The sequence below is a fragment of the Tamandua tetradactyla genome, chromosome 2 (genome assembly GCF_023851605.1).
Source record: "Tamandua tetradactyla isolate mTamTet1 chromosome 2, mTamTet1.pri, whole genome shotgun sequence".
NCBI lineage: Eukaryota > Metazoa > Chordata > Mammalia > Pilosa > Myrmecophagidae > Tamandua > Tamandua tetradactyla.
Genome location: NC_135328.1, coordinates 157,472,047 through 157,497,528, shown reverse-complemented (window position 1 = coordinate 157,497,528; position 25,482 = coordinate 157,472,047). Strand labels below are relative to the sequence as shown.

The 25,482-nt window shown below is 35.7% G+C and overlaps 1 protein-coding gene across 6 annotated transcripts in view; it reads right to left on the bottom strand.

The window, feature by feature from the left end:
* Positions 1-25,482, bottom strand: part of DOCK7 (dedicator of cytokinesis 7) — a 444,028-nt gene that overhangs the window by 56,132 nt on the left and 362,414 nt on the right. For 3 of the 6 annotated variants that reach the window (XM_077149435.1, XM_077149437.1, XM_077149439.1), the window contains 6 exons: positions 24,923-25,081; positions 24,151-24,251; positions 23,048-23,240; positions 13,953-14,096; positions 11,510-11,641; positions 10,003-10,017 (listed from right to left, as the gene is read on the bottom strand). In XM_077149435.1, the coding sequence (XP_077005550.1) occupies positions 10,003-10,017; positions 11,510-11,641; positions 13,953-14,096; positions 23,048-23,240; positions 24,151-24,251; positions 24,923-25,081 (744 nt within the window). Of the gene's footprint in view, positions 1-5,061; positions 8,255-10,002; positions 10,018-11,509; positions 11,642-13,952; positions 14,097-23,047; positions 23,241-24,150; positions 24,252-24,922; positions 25,082-25,482 lie in introns of those variants that run through there. The other 3 variants (XM_077149436.1, XM_077149438.1, XM_077149440.1) reach the window with 2 other exon arrangements.

Sequence of the window (25,482 nt, the reverse complement as noted above, 5' to 3'; positions counted from 1 at the left end):
GTTTTTCTAGCATTGCCATCTTTTACTGTTATGAATTCATTCTAAACTTTCCATTGCCTCCATATTCCAGCTTAGCCTTCCTTACTAATACTACTTATTGCTTCCACAATCTTCTGAGTGATAAAATTGTATCCCAGACAAGCAAACTCATATAGCATGGGTCTAAATGGTTAAAGTCATTTATGACAAATATAACTTACATTTAGTTTTGTTATCTTTATTTAGTAAGAAAAATTCTGTTGGGTTAATTGTACATTTCCACAATGAGATTTCTTCTACAACTTCTTTTATCATCACTCAAATGTTTCCCACTACGCTTCCCTCAATTTAACTTATTTCCATATAGGCATATAAGCACCACCAGTAATTTCATTTTCCTTCTAATTAGATCTATCCCCCTTAAAGAACACACACACTTTTATTGGTCCATTATAGACATAGATCCTAGTTTTGGAAAAAACACCTCAGATTTTATTAACCAAATTGTGTTATGATTTCAAGTAAGATAAATTATAATAATGATGATAATAATAATCATCATAGCAACAACAACAAAAATAATGATCTCCAACATTTTTTTCTGAGTACTTACAATGTGCCAGACACTGGCTAACTACTCATATGCATTATGTCCATTCTTACCACAACCCTTTAACTTATCATTATTTTTATTGCCTTTTTACAGATGAGGAAAAGTAACTTGCCCAAGGTCTCAATGTTAAGTAAGTGGTGGAGCTAGGAGTTAAACCCTGATATCATGACAGCTGAGCCCAATTTCTTAATTAAGCTATATATTCCCCATACTCTCTTTACAAACAGGACATTAGAATGATCCCTGAACCATTTTCCACTTCTTTGAAGTTTTCCCTGAGAATTCTTGAGAATTGCTTCCTTCTCTATATTTTGTCTTCCTCTGTATTACAGCATTATTTTCTACTATAATTGTTTTTGCACACTTACATTTTCTTCCTATGTACTCCAGCATTAAGATCAGATGGGTTGTTAACTTACCAAACATACTCTTCTAATATATATCCTACTTCACTTTTTATCAAAAGTTCAATTTTGACCCTTACAGATCCCAGCCCCAAAAGCAAAAAGATATTTAATATCATCTAACATAGTAAATTATATCTTTCATTTTCTCTTTAAAACTGGCATAAGCGGTAGAAGATAATCATTGGTATGGCATGTCTCACCAGGTGCTAAGTCATGGGAGTCACCAAATATCAGAAAGTATCTCCTCCAAGAGATGATAAGATTCTTCTCACTGTTTTCCTTAGATTTCTTTAGATCTAACTTCGCCTTCCTGAGGTAAAGACTTGTGGATTTTTCATACCTACAATGGTCTAATTTCTTCTTTAGAGTGCCACATCTGTCTACTCAGCTAACTCAAAACACTTGTTTTGATTATGTTTTTCCCTCTCGGGAATTTTTTTCCCCACTGTTTCAGTTTGCTAATGCTGTCAGAATCCAATATACAGAACTGGATTGGCTTTTATAAAGAGCATTTATTAAGTTACAAGTTACAATTCTAAGGCCATGAAAATGTTCAAATTAAGGCACCAACAAAAGGATATCTTCTCAGAGGAAAGGCAGCCATAGGTCTGCCCCCACAAAAAGATTAGATGAGCATGGCTTTTCTGGGGTATGTAACAGTCTCAAACAAGCACATTCCCCCCTCTGGATCCCCAAAAGACATGTTCTTTCCAAATACAAAATACAATCATTCCATTACAATATCACAAACCATTGAACCATTTCAGTAACAATACAAATGCAAAGTCAGAAATAATACAAAGTCAGAAACAATACAAAATTTCATCAAGTTAGTCACAAACATGGTCTGTCCTAAAGCAAAAATTCTCTTCTGGCTGTGGACCTGTGAAACACAGAACAAGTTATGTGCTGCCAATATTCAAAGGAGGTACAATCATAGGATAAACATTTCGATTTCCAACGGGAAAAACTGAAAGGAAAACAGGGGTCACCAGACCCAAACAATTCTGAAAATCTGCAGGGCATATTCCATTAGATTTCAAAGTCTGAGAGTCATTTATAGAATGCTTTCTCCTTGGGGCTTCAGAAAGCCCTAGTCGCACCCTTTCCAAGGGTTTATACAGCAGACTTTCTCTCTCCAAACATTAGGATGAGGATTTTAACATATCCAAGCATTGGGGACATCACCTTGTTCTCGGTCCTACCCTCCTCAAACATCTGGGTTATTGGACTTGTAAAAATTTAGAAATGGATAGAACAACACTATCTGTTGGCAGCACAATAATAAAAGTACACTGAATGAAGCTGAATGTGAGTATGGTTGAGGGAGAAGGGCTGGGGGCATAAATGACACCAGAAGGAAAGACAGATGATAGGGACTGAGACTGTGTAACTTAGGAATGTCTAGAGTAGACATGGATGGTGATTGAATCTACAATGATGGAGACATTTTTGCATGAGGGAGAATAAAGGAATGTCAACATTGCAGGATGCCGAGGATGGGACTGTGTACTGGAAAAAAATACAATCAATGCAGGCTGGGTCTATAGTCAACAATAATATTGTAATATGCTTCTTCTGAATTTAACAAAGGCATTATGCCAAAACCAAACGTCAACAGGCAAAGGATAAGGTGGAAGGGTATGGATTCAGATGGAATAAAAGGAAATGTCTTCATACAGATTATGGTGGTTAAAGGCATGGTTATTTACTTAGATTGGATTGTATGACATGTGAATAAAACTGTTTAAAAATGAACAGAGAGAAACAAGTACTAGAGAAAATATGGAGAAAGAGATGTACTTATTTATTGTTGGTAGGTAAGCTGAGAAGTGCAGCCCTCTAGAGGGTAGTGTGGTAGTTTCACAGGAAGCTAGGGTTGGGTTGCTAATATGGTCCTGCAACCTGTTACTAGGTATAAACCTGGAGGAACTGATTGGGGACAGGAATGGACATTTGCATACTGATATTTATGGTGGCAGTGTTTTGATTCACAGTGGATGGAGGTTGCGTACGGGCACAATGACTGAGGAATGGAAGCGGATCTATGGTGTATACATACAATGAACTATTGAGGGGCTGCAAGAAGGAATGATGTTGTGAAGTATGCAACTAGGTGAATGAACCTTGAGGACAGTATGTTGAATGAAATTTCAGGAACAGAAAGACAAATATTATCATGCCTCACTCCTATGGACTAAGTATAATACACAAACTCGGAGACTGCAGTCAAGAGCATGGGTTAGCAGGTTGGGGGCTATTGTAAAGGATCCTAGGTTGTAGGCTCTTACAGCAGCCACATATTCAACAATTTAACTGTTATTTCTAAAGTCTGAGATACTGAACTACTTGTGTATAACCTGGTTGCTTCCTGAAACTTCAGGTATATAAATGTGACACCTGAGACTCAGAGTTAGAGCACTGAAGCTATGAAATTCAGCTTTACCCCATAAAGCAACTGTTAAAAAAACTGAAAAAGTGATCAGACTTTGACTAGAGATATGAATGAAGCTGATCTGGATGAGATTATGGTGGATCAAAATATAGGGTAAAGGATGACAGGGTCCACATTTTAAAACTTTTTCAACTTTGATGTGAGGTCAAAAGGAGAGATGTCTATTTGGTCCAAAATTCTATTTTGGGTAGCACATTATCTAATTTAACTTGCATGGTCAGTTTATTTGAATACCATAATTACATGGAATCTTGAATAGGGCTTGAGATCTGATTGGTTTGTACATTAGTGATGCCCCGACTCCTATCCCAGAGTAATTTAAGATCAGAATAAAAAAAGTATTTGCAAAGTCCCCCTTGGGGGCCTGGGAGAAAGGAGGAAATATTAAACTCCCCCATCTGGGGAATTCCTGATATTCTTGCAAGCAGTGGGGACAACGAATTCAATAGGTTGAGTCCTCAATCTTGGGGTTAGTTCCTATGAAACTAATTCCTGCAAAGGAGAAGTTAAGCCTACTTATAATTATCCCTAAGAGTCCATCCCCAAAGAACCTCTTTTGTTGCTCAGATGTGGCCTCTCTCTCTAAGCCAATTTGGCAGGTGAACTCACTCCCCTCCACCCCTTCTACATGGGACATGACTCCCAGGGGTATAAATCTCCTTGGCAATGTGGGACAGGTCTCTTAGGATGTGCTAGGACTCAGGATCATGAGATTGAGAAAGTCTTCTTAACCACAAGGGGGACGAGAGAATTGAGACGAAATAAAGTTTCAGTGGTTGAGAGATTTCAAATGGCACCGAGAGGTTATCCTCGAGGTTATTTTTATACATTATACAGATAGCCTTTTTTAGTTTATGGTATATTAGAGTGGCTAAGGGAAGTTCCTGAAATTGTTGAACTGTGTTCCAGTAGCCTTGATTCTTCAAGACAGCTGTATAACTGTATAGCTTTTACAATGTGTCTGTGTGATTGTGAAAACCTTGTGTCTGATGCTCCTTTTATCCACGGTATGGACAGAGGAGTGAAAAAAAATAAGGATAATAAATAAATAACAGGGGTGAGATAAAGGGTAAAAAAAAAATTGGCAGATCGAAATACCAGTGGTCAATGAAAGGGAGGGGTAAGGGGTATGGGATGTATGAGTTTTTTCTTTTCTCTTTTTACTTCTTTTTTCTGGAGTGATGCAAATGTTCTAAAAATGATCATGGTGATGAACACACAACTATGTGATGACATTGTGAGCCACTGATTGCATACTTTGGATGGACTGTATGTGTATGAAGATATCTCAATAAAAATATTTTAAAAACCCAAAACAAAAACATCTGGGTCACACCTGGACTCTCTGCCATCTCCCAGTCACACACTCAACACATTCAGAATAGTGGGGTGGTAGCCAGACTCTCCCCAATACTCAGGGAATATTCTCCAACCTCTCTGAGGTCTAAGGTGGAAAAACTTCCTGAACATAGAGTAGTAAGACCTGCGTTCTGCCCCAAGGGCAAACTCACCCTTTCCAAATGGATAGATGGGTCTGCTTTCCTGGCTTGAGATTTCTTGGCTCCAGACGTTAGCGTCCATGGTTCTGCCTTCGAAGTCATTTTTCTTTCTCTGTCCCATTTTCTGTTCCTTTCTGTCCAGATTGGGCATGGTTCCGTTCATACAGTGCTTGCAACAAACTTATCAGTTTCCCATGCAGTATACAAGGATCACAACCATCAGACAATAGAACTTTTCACAAATCCTTCTGGAAAACTTCATCTCCATTCCTGGGTTGTGTTGGAATGCCTGACTGGTTCCATGTTTGAGTAAATATTCAGGTGGGGCACTAACTTCTGGGGTCTCATTTTCTGGAAGCCTAGAATTTTCTAGACTATCAATTTCTTGTTTCTTTGTATCCAAGAGTTTAGTTCCAGCTTATCCCTTTTCTGCCTCATTTCACTGTAAGCTGCAAGGAGAAACCAGGCTGCATTTTCTACATTCAGTTTGGAAATTTTCTCAGCTAGATATACAAGCTCATTACCTTACCTTCCATCTAACACGAGGACTCAATTTTGCCAAATTCTCTGCAACTGTAAAACAAAGATTGCCTTTTTTTCCAGTTTACAATGATACATTCATCATTTCTGTCTAAGGCCTTACTGGAAGAAGCTTTAGATCTCTACTTCTACCAACAGCTTCTTCAAAGTAATTCAGGTCAGAGCCTTTTCTATCAATCATATTACCATTCTTTCAGAATCTTCCCCTTATCTATTTAAAAAGACATTTCAGCATTTTTGGTATTTGCAAACTGCAGCATCCCATCCCTGGTACCAAAATCCATTTTGGTTTGTTATTGCTGCTGGAATGCAATACACCAGAAATGAACTGGCTTTTATAAAGGGGATTTATTAAGCTACAAGTTACAATTCCAAGGCCATGAAAATATCCAAATTAAGGCACCAATAAGAGGATATCTTCTTGGAGGAAAGGCAGCTGACAGGTGGATCACCTTTGTCCGTTGGGAAGGCATGTGGCTGGCATCTTCAAATTCTTGCTCCTTGTTTGTTCCTTTCAACTTCTGATTCCAGTGGCTATTTCTTTTTTTTTAAATTTATTTATTAATTAAAAAAAATTAAGAACAAAAACATTAACATATAATTCCGTTCTACATATATATTCAGTAATTCTCAATATCATCACATATTTGCATATAATTTCTTAGAATATTTGCATCAATTCAGAAAAAGAAATAAAAAGACAACCAAAGAAGAAATAAAACAATAACAGAAAAAAAAGATTATACATACCATACTCCTTACCCCTCGCTTTCATTTATCACTAGTATTTCAAACTAAATTTATTTTAACATTTGTTCCCCCATAACTTATTTTTATTTCATATGTTCTACTCGTTTGCTGACATGGTAGATAAAAGGAGCATCAGACACAAGGTTTTCACAATCACACAGTCACATTGGAAAGCTATATCATTATTCAATCATCCTCAAGAAACATGGCTATTGGAACACAGTTCTACATTTTCAGGCAGTTCCCTCCAGCCTCTCCACTATGCCTTGAATAACAAGGTGATATCTATCTAATGCGTAAGAGTAACCGACAGGATAACCTCTCGACTCTGTTTGGAATCTCTCAGCCATTGACACTTTGTCTCACTTCATTCTTCCCCCTTTTGGTCGAGAAAGTTTTCTCAATCCCTTGATGCTGAGTCTCAGCTCATTCTGGGATTTCTGTCCCACGCTGCCAGGAAGGTCCACACCCTTGGGAGTCATGTCCCATGTAGACAGGGGGAGGGTGGTGAGTTTGCTTGTTGTGCTGGCTGGATCCAGTGGCTATTTCTTGCTAAGGATCTGTGGGTCCTTTTTCTTTTTTTTATCTTCTCTGGATTTCATCTATCTGCTCAGCAGCATCAAACATCTGTGTCTCTCTGTACTCTGTATTGGCTCTCCAAGCATCTGTCTGTTTTCTCCAAAATGTCTCCATCTTAAAGGACACCCGTAAGTAGATTATGACCCACCTTGAAGGGGCAAGGTCGCATCTCCATGGAAACAACCTAATCAAAAGGTCCCACACTATGATAGGTCTGCCCCCACAAGACTGGATTAGGAACATGGCTTTTCTGGGGTACATAACAGTTTCAAACCAACACACCTGCATTTCGGAGTTTTTATTCCCTCCATTGTAATTTACTATTCCTAATTTTGTTCAATCTTTCTTTACATGAATGAGTTATTTTATTTCATTCAGCTAGAGTGTGGATTAAAGTATATAAAAATTCAACAGAAGCCACTGAGCCAGACATACGGCCTGTATTTCCGAGCATACATAAAGTAAAATACTGGTTCAAATTCATGTTCATCCAGCCCATTGATTATAGAAAAGATATTGTTACTTTGCATGACTTCAATCTCAAAAATTAGGGTACCCTACATTTCTTTAATTACCCAGTAAAGAGTTAAGATTAACCAAGCTTAACAAGGTTAAGCATATCTACTCTAGCCTTTCCAAAGACTACAAGATACACCTATTAGGGTAGTGGATTTCTCTTACAATATGGAAAAAAGTGTCATGTGTCTATGTTATCAATGTTTGGAGATTGATTCTTAGGACATATCAAAACTCAAATTAGTCTACATCTTGATATAAATCACTATTTGATAAATGAATCTTTTTAAAGAAAACATACACATACTCATAAAATATGAAATGATTACAAAAACTTCCATATAGAAACTCAATAACATTTTGTTTTCCCTAAAAATAATTAAAAATGTAGTCATAAGAAACAAATGATTAATATGAACTTCATTTCCCACTATTTCAAGAAAAAGAAGAGGTCTTTTAAGAAAAGAGAAAATAAAAGTGAACACTAAACAGCTATTAAGGAACTGAAATTGGCAGAGCAGATAACAGCCACTATGATTCAAGAAGAGTTCATGACCTTTTATATATTTTGCAAGGATAATATGTTACCAAATGGCTAACTATCAAAATTTAGAGTTATCTTTTACATACACCCATATACAGCTCGCTAAAAAGCTTTGCCAACTCAAGTCATTTGTACAAAATCAAGAAGCACAATGAAAAATGAAACACATTGCTTCAAAAGGCTTTTATGGTAAGTCAGGAAGTGAGTTATCAATTCAAAGAGCCTCTTCATAATGCATAAATTATCCTCACTGTATTTCAATCAGTAAGAGTTCTGTGAGATCTAGGAAATTAGCTGGCATAGCTTTCAGATAAAATGAAATTTCTGGAGATTTTACAGAATCAAAAAAAAAAATTATCCACAAGGTAGGAACTTACCACAATAGACAATAGTAAAAGTAGGGAGTAGGGTCAGCAACCAGGGGCAAGAGAAGAGAAAACAGAAAGTATTTTAATTAGGGAAATTTCAAAACAAATAAGCAGCAAATGGTAGCAAACACATTTTTAAGCATCCATTGAAATTTTACAAAGAAAAAGCAAAAAACAAACAAACATAAAAAACAAACATGCAACAAATTTAGAAGCTACAAAGCTAAAGGACCAGTAAAAGTAAGTGACAAGAAGATAAAAAAGAAAATAAAGTCTGTGCAGTTTTTACCATGCAATAAACATGATGGAATAATATTAATATCATAACCAGTGAAAATTATACCTTTCAGGGGTCGATTTAGCATCAAGCAGACTAGTAACAAACTGCTCAGAGGTTTCAATATATTCTTTTATGCCTAATTTTTAGCTAATTCTATTTTATGTCAGGAAATCCATACGGAATTTTATGATTCATAGATAAACATGGCCAAGTCTCTTTACACATGTCTTAATTAAGCTGCAGAAATGAGTACTCAGGTATTAACAAGATCATATACATTTAATTTAGAGAATTAAGATAGATATAAAAGTACTGGCTTCATCTGAAAAAAAGCAAAAGGTGAGTGCTAATTTAGAAATGAAAGAAAACCCAGTAGTTATATTTATGCCTAAATATTTTGTTTGGGTCCCCAAACAAGAATTGCAGTGAAAACCAGAGAACGTCTAAGCTGTTAAGTCATTATAAACCTGACTGCAAAGTGACAGGCAAAGCAGACAACTTTACAAATATGCCAAGTGTTAAAAAAAACCTGAGTTAACAGTACCTTGCTTTACCTTATCAAAATAAACTCAGGTATGTTTTATAGAATACTTTCCTTTACCTGAAGATTTGAAACAATGAAACAATTCTTCCTGGCATTTTTCAAGTAAGATTGTTATTATATACAACTTTTCAGGAGCCTAACTACTGCATAAAAGAAAGCACACACGGACTTCATTAAATCCTAATACATGAAAAACTGTCAGAATTATGAAGACAAGTTAAATTTCAAGTCTCAAGTGCTTCATCCCTTCCTTCCAACTAAATTTAAATGACCAAAAGTGAATTTCTTTCCTCAGCAGTGCTTATAGTTACAGTGAAGTAATGCAAGATCAAACCAACAATTACTGTATTTCATCAATTCTAAGATGTATGTTTTTGTCCACAAAATTATTATCTCTGTAACTGGTATTCATCTTTCAGCTGACAGGATATTCTGGTTTAACACACATGTCTGTTTTTTAATTTTCTCTTTTAGAGTTACATAAAATAATGGTATATCTTACAATTGGGGCCACCTTAGATTAGATGAAATACAGTATTTTCTATGTGCACCTCTGAGCAATAACACATAAATCGACCTCTGTAAAATGAGGTGAAACAACATGGTTAAAAAAAAGAAAGCGTGTAAATGTTGATGAAAGAAAATGCTTCAAAGGATAAAAACAAACTAAAGTGATGATAAAGTGGCTCATTTACCAAAGAATCTCATTAGTGTAACATATCGATTTCCATGCACTGCCTACAACCTCTTAATAATAAATTTCTTAAAATAACTTACATTATTTTAACAAAATTTCTTTGGTTAATGAATTCAGTTGATAGCAGACAGCAACAGAATGCCCACAGCTAGCACATATGGGCAAAGCATTGGCATAAGAAATCTGATCAAATCAAACTATTAGTCTTTAACTAACTAAAACATTACCTACCTCCCAGCCAGTACTCTGTATAATAAAAAGTAAAAAAGGGCAGGTCATAAAAAAAAAGGGCAGAGGAGGTTCAGTAGTGTAAGCACCATATACCAAATAAATTACTCTCCATTAACAGAAGGCACCAGATACTTTAAAACAATATTCTTTATTTAAGAACTGCAATAATTTTATAAGTTACTTGTTCAAATCCTAGTAATTAAATTTTCACCTTTTAAAAATTTTAATAAATTTTTGGGGAAAGAGAGCCAGATAACTATTCCATTTCAGTTTCTAAATTCGATTTCTAACTAAGGTAAACCACACTTCACTGAGCAACTCAGGTTAAGTTGGAATACAAATTGCAATTTTGCTCAAATGCCATTAACAGAAGTGAATGAAAGTTTTTTGGAAACTAGTAGCTCTAGATGTTCCAGACCTGACATCTATAATTTGCTATTTGCATTCTAGCCTCTAGAGGATAGAATGAAGCCCCTTTGACAGTAAATGTACAAATTATTATAAAAAGACCTACCAGTTATGATCATGAAACCTAATAAATCTTTTGCAACTTCAATATTTAAGTAGATGACAATAAAATTCTGGCTTAACAGTACAGCAGCCCTATTTTAAGACTGTTGAAGTTTTCCAGGATATATAAACTGATACAGAACATGCTTAGCCTGTGGCAATAAAGAGGAGGTAAAGTTGACAGACAACAAAGTAGTACTGGTACTGAATACCTAAGTGGATAGAGCGCTACCTCCTTCTTAGACGATGGCAGTAGGAGATAATAGTAAGGGAAAGGGATCAGAAAAGTGGAGAAGGAAGAGGCTCAACAGGATATTTCAAAGTATTTCAATGGAGCCAAGGATTTAGTTTCTGGGAAACCAATTACTGGTAGCTTACTTCATTTTAAAATTAAGTTTAATTTGATTTTAATTTTGGTGATAATATGTGGACTCCATAATGAACTGCCAAGATCAGGTACTGAGATAATAGTATTATAATGAAATAAAAAAGATGACCATTTAAAAATTTTCACTCAATATTTTTTCACATTAGAAGTATATCAAAGGATGATCAAATGCAAACAACTAAGAAAACAGTTAAAGTCCAGTTGAATTAATTAAAAATATTACGAGTTTATTAAATGTTTATGTCATTCAATAAAAAATTAACTTGAATAGAAATCAATTTAAAAATCAGATTCATAATTATAACCTATACTGTGAAACAGATACATCATTTAAAAAAATTTCTTTACTAGAAATAATTTTTAAAAGTTCAACCAAAAAAAAAAAAGGCTATATGGAAAGCATATAATAATCATAACCTACATTAGGTAAATTCAGTTTTTGTTAATGAATCTTGCTTTGGCTATGAATCATCATTTTGACATTGCTCATTTGTAAACTGATTAAAATGGTCTTTTCATGGGCTCTAGTCTGACACCAGTATAAAGCAATACTAATGTTTTCAGGCAGTTTTCTCCATTTATACTGAAACCAGAAATTAGAATCATTACCTGATGAACAATTTTGCTGAATGCTTCTTGAAGTTTACCATGAATCGTGGATAATTTCTTTGCATCTCGATTAGCTTCATGAATAGGAATAAGTACTTTATAAACCTCATTAACTGCTTCATACATGCCAGCCTATAAAAATAATGTTTATAAGATGTTTTCTCTTGCATCAGTAGGAAAGTAGAATTACAATTTATGAATTCTCAACATTTCTACTAAGACAATAACACTGATGTTTTCCAATAAAGACATAAAAACAAACAATGTGGAAGCACTACACATTTTAATTTTACTAAGGTTTAATAAAAGAATATTATTGAAAAAAATATAGCCTATCTGAATGGATAGATATGCATGTATTTGTGTTTGCATGTTTATATTTAAATATGCATATGAACTTTTGAAGAGACCAATCATGAGTAGAGGGAAAAAAAAGAAATCCAATATTATATTATTCACAAATAGCCACTTTTCTTATAATCAGATAACCCTTGGCCTTCTGGTAAACCGAAATCATTCATTCTTCTGAAATATTAAATTGGCACAGACACTCCTCAATTTATGAAATCTCCTACAGAAAAATCACTGATCTTGAACAAACCATGAGAAGTTTCCGAACCATCAAATTTTCTTACATTGTGTGTTAGTTAGTTGGCCAATGGTTGCTGTGGTTAAAGAGTGAGGAATGAGATATGTTTGTGCTGCTGCTCCATTCCCTTATCCTTAATAACGGATAGGTGGCTGAAGTGAAAGAAGAGAGATATTTTCCAAACATCATGAGTTCTCACTGCTTCACAAAGTAGCAAATATATTTTATCAACCATATGGTCCTTTTACTGTCAATTCACAGAAGCTCAGTTAATCAATACTGTAGCTGTAATATCAAAATATATTTAGTGTAATTAAAATGCTCCGATAATTATCTTAAGATTAACATTATTTTTAAAAAGAATTAGATCCATAATTATATATAGCTATAAAAGAACTTGTATAACATAGGGTAGTCTTTCCCAATCTAAATCTACTACTGTGAATTGTTAAAATTACAAGCACACACATACAGTGTGTATTTATTAAAATATTCCATAGGAAGCAAAAAAATATTCTCCCTTGCTAGCTCAGACCAGTTAAATTAAAACTCAAGGAGCAAGGATCTATGGGAGCAAATGGGTTAGGCAAAGTCTTTAAAGGCAAGAAATTTTAAAGAGGACCAACATCTAACATATAAGTCTGGAAAAACATATAAAAGTCTCAGAATCATTATGTTTAAATGGAATGGTTCTAAGTGCCAGTAATAATGATGATGACAATGAGGGCAAACATACTAGCACTTAGTTAGGTGCTGGGCACTTCACACATATAACTCATTTAATCCTGACAACAAATCTGTAAGGTAGGTACTATTATTATATGCATTTAAAAGATGAGTAAAGGGAAGTGCCAATATCTTGAATAACTTGTACCTCAAGTGATAAAGTTAGTACTGTAGCAAAGCCAGGATATGAACTTTGTCTGACTTCTAAAGTTTGCCCTTAACCAATATATTGCAGGGCAGGGGTAAAGTCAGGGGGGAAGTAAAAAACCAATTCCCAACAGAAACACAATGGAGAAGGAAGGCAGCAGTGCATACTTTCCTTAAGCTTCCCTCTTATCCTAATATAAATCTGTCTCCTAAACTCTAGTGCTGCAAAAATAAACACCCAGAATAGAAGTAAGAGAAAGTATGTGACCCTGTCACTATGGTTCAAGGAAGGAGGCAGGGATTCTGCTACCTATCTTTCCTTTCTCCAATAAACATCCTGCCCAGGTTCCACCACATACTGATGAGAGGGAAAAAGGGGTGGAGTTATATAGCACGGTAGGATAGGTCAGGCAAGGAAGGTCAGGATAGGTCAGGCAAGGTCCAGGATGTAGTTGATAATAAGCTTCAGGATTCCAATATCTACCTAATAAAGCTTAACTGTGTGACCAATGGGATGAGCGGCCATAATTATTCTGGGCACCAGAGCAAAGACCAACACACTCAAAAGAATATTTTCCCTTTCATCCAATGGATAAGCTCTATTTCTAGAGCCATGTTTGTATACCCAAACCTAAACCTAAATCATGTGGAGGTTTTTGTTTCACTCTATTTTAATTTTAAGGCTTTAGAAAATATTTACTGGTAAATGTTTTATAAGCCAAAAAAATATGTGCTGTGGATAAGTGCTGGTTCATAAACAAGCAAATGAGAACCATTTGCAGGAAGTTGATAGACTATTAAGATAAAAATGGAGTAAGAAATGATGAACTAGAAAATCTATTCCTAGATAGTTCTTAAAGTACTTGGAGGAAAGTATCTTAATGGAATAGCAGGGTCAGAAGACACACAGAATAAAAATACATGCCACTGATGATTCAGAGGTACAAAATTGTGGAAAGAGAATTAACAAGAGTCATCTACCATTGAGAAAGAAGCAGCTGCTTGTTCGAGTAATCCCACAAGTCCTGACTCAGTAAAGTACTTTCCAGAGCAGATACCTTCTTCATCTGGAGATACCACATCATCTGAGACTGCAGATTCTTCCAAAACATTGGATGAAATATTCTGGTGGAAAAAGAGAAAGGTTTGTGAAATGGAATTAATTTCTTAGTATGTGTGTGAGGAAGTAATTAAAGATGAAATATGATTATTAGTTTCAGTTTAAAAAAAAAAAGCCCAGCTGAAGTAAATATAAAAGACAAATCTCCAAAAACTTTCTGCATTTCAAGGAAGACAATAAACTGGCAACACTATTACTTGATACCTTTTACATTAATAAAAAGTTGTGAGAAAGAAAATTAAGAAAAATCATAGGTTAGAGAAAACAGTGATATAACCTAGTATCTGAGGAAATTTAAATAGTTTAAAAATTTTTTAATTATACTTCTCAATCTATGAGGGAAATTAAGATTTGAAAATGGTCTTTTGTCTTGTCTAACATTATTCACTGAACTAATATAAAAAATCAGGTATAGTAAAATCCTCTTACCCAGTGAGATTGGGATTAGCCATTATTTCTAAAAGACATAATATATACATACCTTATATATTTTAACCTAAATATATTCACTTGATGTACAGTCATTTGTCAAGTTTTGAAGGGAGTCCAAGGCTTCTTCTTTGTGTACAGGTCTCTAGTAAAAACCTGAACTTAAAAACTGTTAAATTCTCCTAGATTTTAAATATTTTCCCCAATCTTTTATATTTGCTTTGCCCCAAACTGGTATAACAGCTATTGTTCTGAAGACTCACCTTTATTGAATCTTTGCAAAACATTCAAGTCAGTTTTCAGTGAAAGAAGAATTCACTTTCTTTCTATACTCACAATTCATCAGTTGTCATTAGAGTTAACTACATTTTGTAATTTCCCGAGCCTGGTATTAACAGATTTTAGAGAAACATAACTTACCCTAGTGAGATCAGAGATATGTAACATTACTAAGGAAGTAATCTATCATCTGTGAGTCATGGTGTTAGTATATTTTATATACGGAATGGACGACATGGGTTTATTTGGTGTGTAAGTGAAAGTCAATTAAGAATTTCCACTGTATTCTTATTCTCAGTATTTGGAGTATAATACCATTTTACAGATGTTATAAAATCCATAATTGATTAAGTTATCCCTTCCACAACACGGCGGTTAGGGATGCGGTGCGCCTGCGATCTAGAAAATCTGCGTTACAAATTGTTTTTCAGGGATTCAGGAAACTTCCTAGCTGCTTCTTGATTGGCAGATGCAACCCCTCCTGTTACTTTCACATTGCAAAGGCTAAACTTTTTACTTGAAATTTCAAACCAGTCTCTGAGGCCTGAAAATCCATACGGGCAGACCCTTCACCTTCATCTTCTTTTAGAAAATCATATAAGGACTTACACTTTTCTTGTATGATGCCAGAGTCTATTAGAGTGTCTCTCTTTTTTTTTTTTTAATAACAACCTTGCACCCAAAAGAATGCTGCATTTTCTACTTGAGAGACGCAGATCTTGTGGTTTAAGCAAATGCTTTGCAGTTGCTGGTGTAGCTGCAGCAAAGGCTTCACGGATTTCCTTCTTTGTTCTTTTTGTTGCCTGGGCAGGCACTGGGAACCGAACCTAGGTCTCCAGCATGACAGGCGAGAACTCTGCCACTGAGCCAACATGGCCTGCCCTCCTTTTTTCTTGATATGCCTTATGGTGGAGTCATCAATGCTGTAATGCCCAACTGCAGCAGCCGTTTTCCCTGAATGAAGCATATCTAATAATTCTGCTTTTTTTTTTCAAGTTTATCACTGTCCTGTTTCTTGGGATCATTTTTTGAACCACTAGGAACACAATGCTCGGGACCCATGATTTTTAATAGAGTTTGTGGCACATAAATGACACAAAATATGAGAAACTTGAAATGCAAAGATCACTGCTAGATCACTGTGAGATGTCACATGAGAGACTGCAATAAACATGTTTGGTATCCCCATGCATACTGGTGCATAGGACCGCAGTACATTTCACTACAGATTTAGTTTTAAGAAAAAAAATGTGTAGTTTTCATCTATGTTATTAAGCAGTAAAATAAATATTGTACAAGTAATATTGCACAGAACACTACATAAATTTTATGCATTTATGAGTTACTAAACTTTTTAAGCTATCTCTACATATCTAGCCTTGTACCATCTGCTGGTCTTCATGTATCATCTGCAGTTTCTGCAAAATTCCCTTAAAATTCCCACATAACTTTTTTTTTTTTTTTACATTTTCAGGCTGTTCCCTCCAGTTTCTCCATTGCATCTTTTTTTTTATTATTAATTAAAAAAAAATTAACAAAACAATTAGAAATCATTCCATTCTACATGTACAATCAGTAATTCTTAATAACATCACATAGTTGCATATTCATCATTTCTTAGTACATTTGCATCGATTTAGAAAAAGAAATAAAAAGACAACAGAATAAGAATTAAAACAATAATAGAAAGAAAAAAAAAACAAAAACAAAAAACCTATACCTCACATGCAGCTTCATTCAGTGTTTTAACATAATTGCATTACAATTGGGTAGTATTGTGCTGTCCATTTCTGAGTTTTTATATCCAGTCCCATTGTACAGTCTGTATCCCTTCAGCTCCAATTACCCCTTCTCTCTCTTTTTTTTTTGTTTTAATTAACGGAAAAAAAGAAATTAACCCAACATTTAGAAATCATACCATTCTACATATGCAATCAATAATTCTTAACCTCATCACATAGATGCATGATCATCATTTCTTAGTACATTTGCATCGGTTTAGAAGAGCTAGCAACATAACCGAAAAAGATATAGAATGTTAATATAGAGACAAAAATAAAAGTAATAATAGTAAAATCAAAACAAAACAAAACAAAACAAAACAAAAACCTATAGCTAAGATGCAGCTTCATTCAGTGTTTTAACAAAATTACTTTACAATTAGGTATTATTGTGCTATCCATTTTTGAGTTTTTGTATCTAGTCCTGTTGTACAGTCTGTATCCCTTCAACTCCAATTGCCCATTATCTTACCCTGTTTCTACCTCCTGCTGGACTCTGTTACCAATGACATATTCCAAATTTATTCTCGAATATCTGTTCACATCACTGGGACCATACAGTATTTGTCCTTTAGTTTTTGGCTAGACTCACTCAGCATAATGTTCTCTAGGTCCATCCATGTTATTACATGCTTCATAAGTTTATCCTGTCTTAAAGCTGCATAGTATTCCATCGTATGTATATACCACAGTTTGTTTAGCCACTCTTCTGTTGATGGAGATTTCGGCTGTTTCCATCTCTTTGCAATTGTAAATAACGCTGCTATAAACATTGGTGTGCAAATGTCCGTTTGTGTCTTTGCCCTTAAGTCCTCTGAGTAGATTCCCAGCAATGGTATTGCTGGGTCGTATGGCAATTCTATATTCAGCTTTTTGAGGAACCGCCAAACTGCCTTCCACAGTGGTTGCACCATTTGACATTCCCACCAACAGTGGATAAGTGTGCCTCTTTCTCCGCATCCTCTCCAGCACTTGTCATTTTCTGTTTTGTTGATAATGGCCATTCTGGTGGGTGTGAGATGATATCTCATTGTGGTTTTGATTTGCATTTCTCTAATGGCCAGGGACATTGAGCATCTCTTCATGTGCCTTTTGGTCATTTGTATTTCCTCTTCTGATAGGTGTCTGTTCAAGTCTTTTTCCCATTTTGTAATTGGGTTGGCTGTCTTTTTGTTGTTGAGATGAACAATCTCTTTATAAATTCTGGATACTAGACCTTTATCTGATATATCATTTCCAAATATTGTCTCCCATTGTGTAGGCTGTCTTTCTACTTTCTTGATGAAGTTCTTTGATGCACAAAAGTGTTTAATTTTGAGGAGCTCCCATTTATTTATTTCCTTCTTCAGTGTTCTTGCTTTAGGTGTAAGGTCCATAAAACCGCCTCCAGTAGTAAGATCCATAAGATATCTCCCAACATTTTCCTCTAACTGTTTTATGGTCTTAGACCTAATGTTTAGATCTTTGATCCATTTTGAGTTAACTTTTGTATAGGGTGTGAGAGATGGGTCTTCTTTCATTCTTTTGCATATGGATATCCAGTTCTCTAGGCACCATTTATTGAAGAGACTGTTCTGTCCCAGGTGAGTTGGCTGGACTGCCTTATCAAAGATCAAATGTCCATAGATGAGAGGGTCTATATCTGAGCACTCTATTAGATTCCATTGGTCGATATATCTATCTTTATGCCAATACCATGCTGTTTTGACCACTGTGGCTTCATAATATGCCTTAAAGTCCGGCATCGCTAGACCTCCAGCTTTGTTTTTTTCCCTCAAGATGTTTTTAGCAATTCGGGGCACCCTGCCCTTCCAGATAAATTTGCTTATTGGTTTTTCTATTTCTGAAAAATAAGTTGTTGGGATTTTGATTGGTATTGCATTGAATCTGTAAATCAATTTAGGTAGGATTGACATCTTAACTATATTTAGTCCTCCAATCCATGAACACGGTATGCCCTTCCATCTATTTAGGTCTTCTGTGATTTCTTTTAACAGTTTTCTGTAGTTTTCTTTATATAGGTTTTTTGTCTCTTTAGTTAAATTTATTCCTAGGTATTTTATTCTTTTAGTTGCGATTGTAAATGGGATTCGTTTCTTGATTTCCGCCTCAGCTTGTTCATTACTAGTGTATAGAAATGCTACAGATTTTTGAATGTTGATCTTGTAACCTGCTACTTTGCTGTACTCATTTATTAGCTCTAGTAGTTTTGTTGTGGATTTTTCCGGGTTTTCGATGTATAGTATCATATCGTCTGCAAACAGTGAGAGTTTTATTTCTTCCTTTCCAATTTTGATGCCTTGTATTTCTTTTTCTTGTCTAATTGCTCTGGCTAGAACCTCCAACACAATGTTGAATAATAGTGGTGATAGTGGACATCCTTGTCTTGTTCCTGATCTTAGGGGGAAAGTTTTCAATTTTTCCCCATTGAGGATGATATTAGCTGTGGGTTTTTCATATATTCCCTCTATCATTTTAAGGAAGTTCTCTTTTATTCCTATCTTTTGAAGTGTTTTCAACAGGAAAGGTTGTTGAATCTTGTCAAATGCCTTCTCTGCATCAATTGAGATGATCATGTGATTTTTCTGCTTTGATTTGTTGATATGGTGTATTACATTAATTGATTTTCTTATGTTGAACCATCCTTGCATACCTGGGATGAATCCTACTTGGTCATGATGTATAATTCTTTTAATGTGTTGTTGGATACGATTTGCTAGAATTTTATTGAGAATTTTTGCATCTATATTCATTAGAGAGATTGGTCTGTAGTTTTCTTTTTTTGTAATATCTTTGCCTGGTTTTGGTATGAGGGTGATGTTGGCTTCATAGAATGAATTAGGTAGTTTTCCCTCCACTTCGATTTTTTTGAAGAGTTTGAGGAGAATTGGTACTAATTCTTTCTGGAACGTTTGGTAGAATTCACATGTGAAGCCATCTGGTCCTGGACTTTTCTTTTTAGGAAGATTTTGAATGACTAATTCAATTTCTTTACTTGTGATTGGTTTGTTGAGACATCTATGTCTTCTTGAGTCAAAGTTGGTTGTTCATGCCTTTCCAGGAACCCGTCCATTTCATCTAAATTGTTGTATTTATTAGCGTAAAGTTGTTCATAGTATCCTGTTATTACCTCCTTTATTTCTGTGAGGTCAGTAGTTATGTCTCCTCTTCCATTTCTGATCTTATTTATTTGCATCCTCTCTCTTCTTCTTTTTGTCAATCTTGATAGGGGCCCATCAATTTAATTGATTTTCTCATAGAAGCAACTTCTGGTCTTGTTGATTTTCTCTATTGTTTTCATGTTTTCAATTTCATTTATTTCTGCTCTAATCTTTGTTATTTCTTTCCTTTTGCTTGCTTTGGGATTAGTTTGCTGTTCTTTCTCCAGTTCTTCCAAGTGAACAGTTAATTCCTGCATTTTTGCCTTTTCTTCTTTTCTGATATAGGCATTTTGGGCAATAAATTTCCCTCTTAGCACTGCCTTTGCTGCATCCCATAAGTTTTGATATGTTGTGTTTTCATTTTCATTCGCCTCGAGGTATTTACTAATTTCTCTAGCAATTTCTTCTTTGACCCACTCGTTGTTTAAGAGTGTGTTGTTGAGCCTCCACATATTTGTGAATTTTCTGGCATTCCGCCTATTATTGATTTCCAACTTCATTCCTTATGATCCAAGAAAGTGTTGTGTATGATTTCAATCTTTTTAAATTTGTTAAGACTTGCTTTGTGACCCAGCATATGGTCTATCTTTGAGAATGATCCATGAGCACTTGAGAAAAAGGTGTATCCTGCTGTTGTGGGATGTAATGTCCTATAAATGTCTGTTAAGTCTAGCTCCTTTATAGTAATATTCAGATTCTCTATTTCTTTATTGATCCTCTGTCTAGATGTTCTGCCCATTGATGAGAGTGGGGAATTGAAGTCTCCAACTATTATGGTATTTGTGTCTATTTCCCTTTTCAGTGTTTGCAGTGTATTCCTCACGTATTTTGGGGCATTCTGGTTCGGTGCGTAAATATTTATGATTGTTATGTGTTCTTGTTTAATTGTTCCTTTTATTAGTATATAGTGTCCTTCTTTGTCTCTTTTAACTGTTTTACATTTGAAGTCTAACTTGTTGGATATTAGTATAGCCACTCCTGCTATTTTCTGGTTGTTATTTGCATGAAATATCTTTTCCCAACCTTTCACTTTCAACCTATGTTTATCTTTGGGTCTAAGATGTGTTTCCTGTAGACAGCATATAGAAGGATCCTGTTTTTTAATCCATTCTGCCAATCTATGTCTTTTGATTGGGGAATTCAGCCCATTAACATTTAGTGTTATTACTCTTTGGATAATATTTTCCTCTACCATTTTGCCTTTTGTATTATATATATCATATCTGACTTTCCTTCTTTCTACACTCTTCTCCATACCTCTCTCTTCTGTCTTTTCGGTTCTGACTCTAGTGCTACCTTTAGTATTTCTTGCAGAGCTGGTCTCTTGGTCACAAATTCTCTCAGTGACTTTTTGTCTGAGAATGTTTTAATTTCTCCCTCATTTTTGAAGGACAATTTTGCTGGATATAGGAGTCTTGGTTGGCAGTTTTTCTCTTTTAGTAATTTAAATATATCATCCCACTGTCTTCTAGCCTCCATGGTTTCTGCTGAGAAATCTACACATAGTCTTATTGGTTTTCCCTTGTATGTGATGGATTGTTTTTCTCTTGCTGCTTTCAAGATCCTCTCTTTCTCTTTGACCTCTGACATTCTAACTAGTAAGTGTCTTGGAGAACGCCTATTTGGGTCTAATCTCTTTGGGGCGTGCTGTACTTCTTGGATCTGTAATTTTAGGTCTTTCATAAGAGTTGGGAAATTTTCAGTGAAAATTTCTTCCATTAGTTTTTCTCCTCCTTTTCCTTTCTCTTCTCCTTCCGGGACACCCACAACACGTATATTTGTGCGCTTCATATTGTCCTTGAGTTCCCTGATACCCTGTTCAAATTTTTCCATTCGTTTCCCGATAGTTTCTGTTTTTTTTGGGATTTAGATGTTCCATCCTCCAAATCACTAATTCTATCTTCTGTCTCTTTTAATCTATCATTGTAGGTATCCATTGTTTTTTCTATCTCTTCTACTTTGTCCTTCACTTCCATAAGATCTGTGATTTGTTTTTTCAGTTTTTCTATTTCTTCTTTATGTTCAGCCCATGTCTTCTTCATGTCCTCCCTCAATTTATCGATTTCGTTTTTGAAGAGGTTTTCCATTTCTGTTCGTATATTCAGCATTAGTTGTCTCAGCTCCTGTATCTCATTTGAACTATTGGTTTGTTCCTTTGACTGGGCCATATTTTCAATTATTTGAGCGTGATCCGTTATCTTCTGTTGGCATCTGCGCATTTAGACAGATTTCCCTGGGTATTGGATCCAAAAGTTTAGAAGATTTTTCTGTGAAATCTCTGGGTTCTGTTTTTCTTATCCTGCCCAGTAGGTGGTGCTCGTGGCACACGTTTGTCTGCGGGTCCCACCAGTAACAGGTGCTGTGGGACCTTTAACTTTGGAAAACTCTCGCCATCCGGGAGGTTCGCTAGCCGAAGCGGCTTGGAAGAGTGCGAGCGGCCCTGGGTCCGAACGCGGGGAGGGTCGCTGGCCGCCGCAGCCCGGGAAAGCGCCCGTCCGAATTTCCTAGTCGGCCCGGGGCGACAAGCGTGGCGGGAGGGCGCCAGCGGCAGCAACGCGCCCGGGAGAGTACATGTTCCCGGGGAGTCATGGGTTTGGAAGGGGCCTCCCCAACCCGTCACCGTTCTCCGCGGCCTGGGGATTTCCGATCCAATTCTCTCAGTTGGTCCGGGGGGCCGCGCGTGGTGTGTGCGCCAGCCGCCGCGGTTTCAGGGGACCGCCTCTCCAATTCTCCCAGCCGGCCCGGGAAGGGGGAAGGGAGTGACTCCGGCTGCTTGCCGCCCTGCCCGGTGAAGTCTGCGCGCCTCGGCGATCTCACCCGAGTGGCTTCTGTCAGCCAGCCAGCCGTTCCAGGATGGGGTACGCTGTCTTTTTTATCTCTGTTGTGGCTTTGGGCGCTGTTCTGTATCGTTTCTACTCCCCTAGTAGCTGTCCTAGAGAAGAAACTAAGATCCGCGCGTCTTACTAAACCGCCATCTTCTCCGGAAGTCTCCCCACATAACTTCTTATCACAATCCATGATATACTGAAACTGTGATGGGGAAAGTCGCAATGTGGAAGGGATAAGTGGACAAAGCAGTGAAGACAGAGAAATATATATGGCACTGATAATTCAGAGTGTGAAACTGGAAAGAGAAGTAACGGAGTACCCTTCAAATTTTATTAATGGTATTGAAATGTTAATTCAACTTGTGAAGCATCACCTAAGTCTTTACACTTTCCTTCCAAACAGAATGAATCTATAAACTAGTGAGTGAAAAATCTGTACCAAAAAAGGATACTTAATGTATATCTGGCACATTCCTACCTGAAAGGTTACACATCCCACAGGAAGATATTTCCGGTCTTCCAGCATGCTCAAATATTCAGCAACAAGGGCTGCTGAATGGACTAGACACTGTGCAGCTTCAGCATGATTGCTTCGTTCAGAGTGTTTGCCAGCCATATTCTGTAACCAGGTCAACCGAAGGTCTGGAGAAGTCTGGTAGCCCTTGGCAATTCTAATTGGAACAAAAATTCTTCTCAATTAAGTTTGCTTTTCAAGCTGGTAGGGAGTTTATATAGTGTTTACCTAAAAACGTTTCTGTTATTGCACACAAACCTATCAAGACAAGTTTTTGAGGGGTATAAAAATGTCTTTGTATGCTTGCAGATATAACTGTGGAGCCATGGGGAAAGGATCAGTTTTGGGGAAAAAAAAAAGAATTAAAAGGAGACCTGCTAGAGTAAAATCTCGCCACTAAGGAAACAGTCAGTGAAAAACTATGAGAATTTCTGTTTCATCATGAGAATACAGAGAAATTTTATACTTGAGGAAAAAGAGATTTTAAAAAGGTAGTTTCATTATATAATCTTTACTTTAAAGAGGATAAATTGCTTTATTTGTACATTTAATGAGCCCTCAAATTATTAAAAGAGATAGTCATACGACAAAGAAAAATTCTCAAATTTTATTTATACCTTCTAGATACAACAGGAGTCACAGATTTTCAAAATGTGCTCCTAAAAACATTATTTTCTAGGCATAACTACATTTAAAATGAAGAAAATTAATGTTATTATACATGAATATACCGTATTTTCTCCTGAAAAGATTAATTTTTATATATAAAATACGGGTCCTATGGGCTTCTTAGGAAGCTATGGGCCCAGGAAGCCAGGGGTGATAAATATATGCTATGACTATTTTTTTTACGTCCTCTTGTTTTGATAAGTAGTAAATATACTGAACTGTTCTTGTGTAGTTCTTAAAAAAAAAAGTGTCACAGGGGATCTGGAAAAGCAATCTGAAAAAAGTGTATTTTGACTTTTCATTCTAACATTAGAAAATCACTTAAATAATTCTATTTTTTCATAAAATGTTTTCTTAAGCCCATTATACAAGGTTTAAATGAATCAAACAAATGCTACCTGTACATTAGATCAATCAACATTTCAGGATCCTCCTGGTGTTCCTTCATTTTAACAGTATCAGAAAGGATCATATGGAGATTGAAAACCAAATCTTGGACCTGCAGCAGAGAATTATATGAAAAATGTTCTTTAACTGTCAGTCATTCACAATTATTAAATTAGATCGGAGGAATTTTAAATAAGCATCTAGAGATTTAAAGACAATATGACATTGATATAGTTCTACAGAGCGTAGGTATGTTGGGGTATTGTGGGTAAACTATATAAATGCCTCAGCACATTATGTATGTTTTTTCCTTTTCAGTTCTTTTGCATGGAAACAGAACTATAGGTAGAAATAAAATATAGAGATATAAGAAAATACAGGGATATAAGGAAAGAACACAAAAGGAAAATTCTCTCCTATGTCTCCGATTTTACTGAAAGGGAGTCTGTAGAAACTTCAGTTTTTTAAGGTAAATCGCTGTTTGATTAATAAGTGGGAATAATATTTCATCATAAAGCTATTTGTCAATGATGCCTAAATCTACTGTTCTATTTGTTACAAATATGCAAATTAAACATCAAAGATATTAATTATCCCAAGAAGAAAGAGTGGCTCATATAAAAAAAAGAAAGAAAGAAAATGATTCAGTCCTATCTATGGCATATGATATGCAGACTGACAGAGAAATATACCCAGTAAAATCCAGACTTTGACTTAATAATCTGGAAAATAACTATTTACGATCCTATTTTAGTTAATGATCTAGAAAGTGGCATTTCTGACCTGATCAGGAAATGTTGTTTCCCTCAATTCCAGATCTTCTTCAGCATATGTCAATATAGTCTTTAGAGAACGTCTTAAGAATTCTTCATTAAAATTCTGAGATGTGCCCACCAAGGAGGACAGTGACATGGTTACCTGCATTTTAACCCTGGCAAAGTTCTGTAACAAAGAAATTGTTGGGTCAATATTTAATATAAGAAATCTTTGGGGAAAAACATTCTGCTTTTTCCCCTTGCTAACAGACATGAACATGTAATGAAAGATACCATTGTAAGTAAAATACATTTTTTTAAAAAACAAACAAGTAGCAGAATATGCATATTCAAATCTTATTTTAAAAAGGACATAAAAACTTAGAATTTTACTGAGAACAATATGCTACCCCCAAATCCTTTTCATCCCACCTCATACAGTCTAAGTGGCCTCTTCCATGTCTTTAGCTCATATTTCTTTTCTTTAGAATTCCAGGACATTATGTTTTAGTTTATTTTTTTAAAGAAATGACCAATTTTATTTATTGGCGGAGTGTTTTAAAAAGGCATATACATTCCATTTTAGAA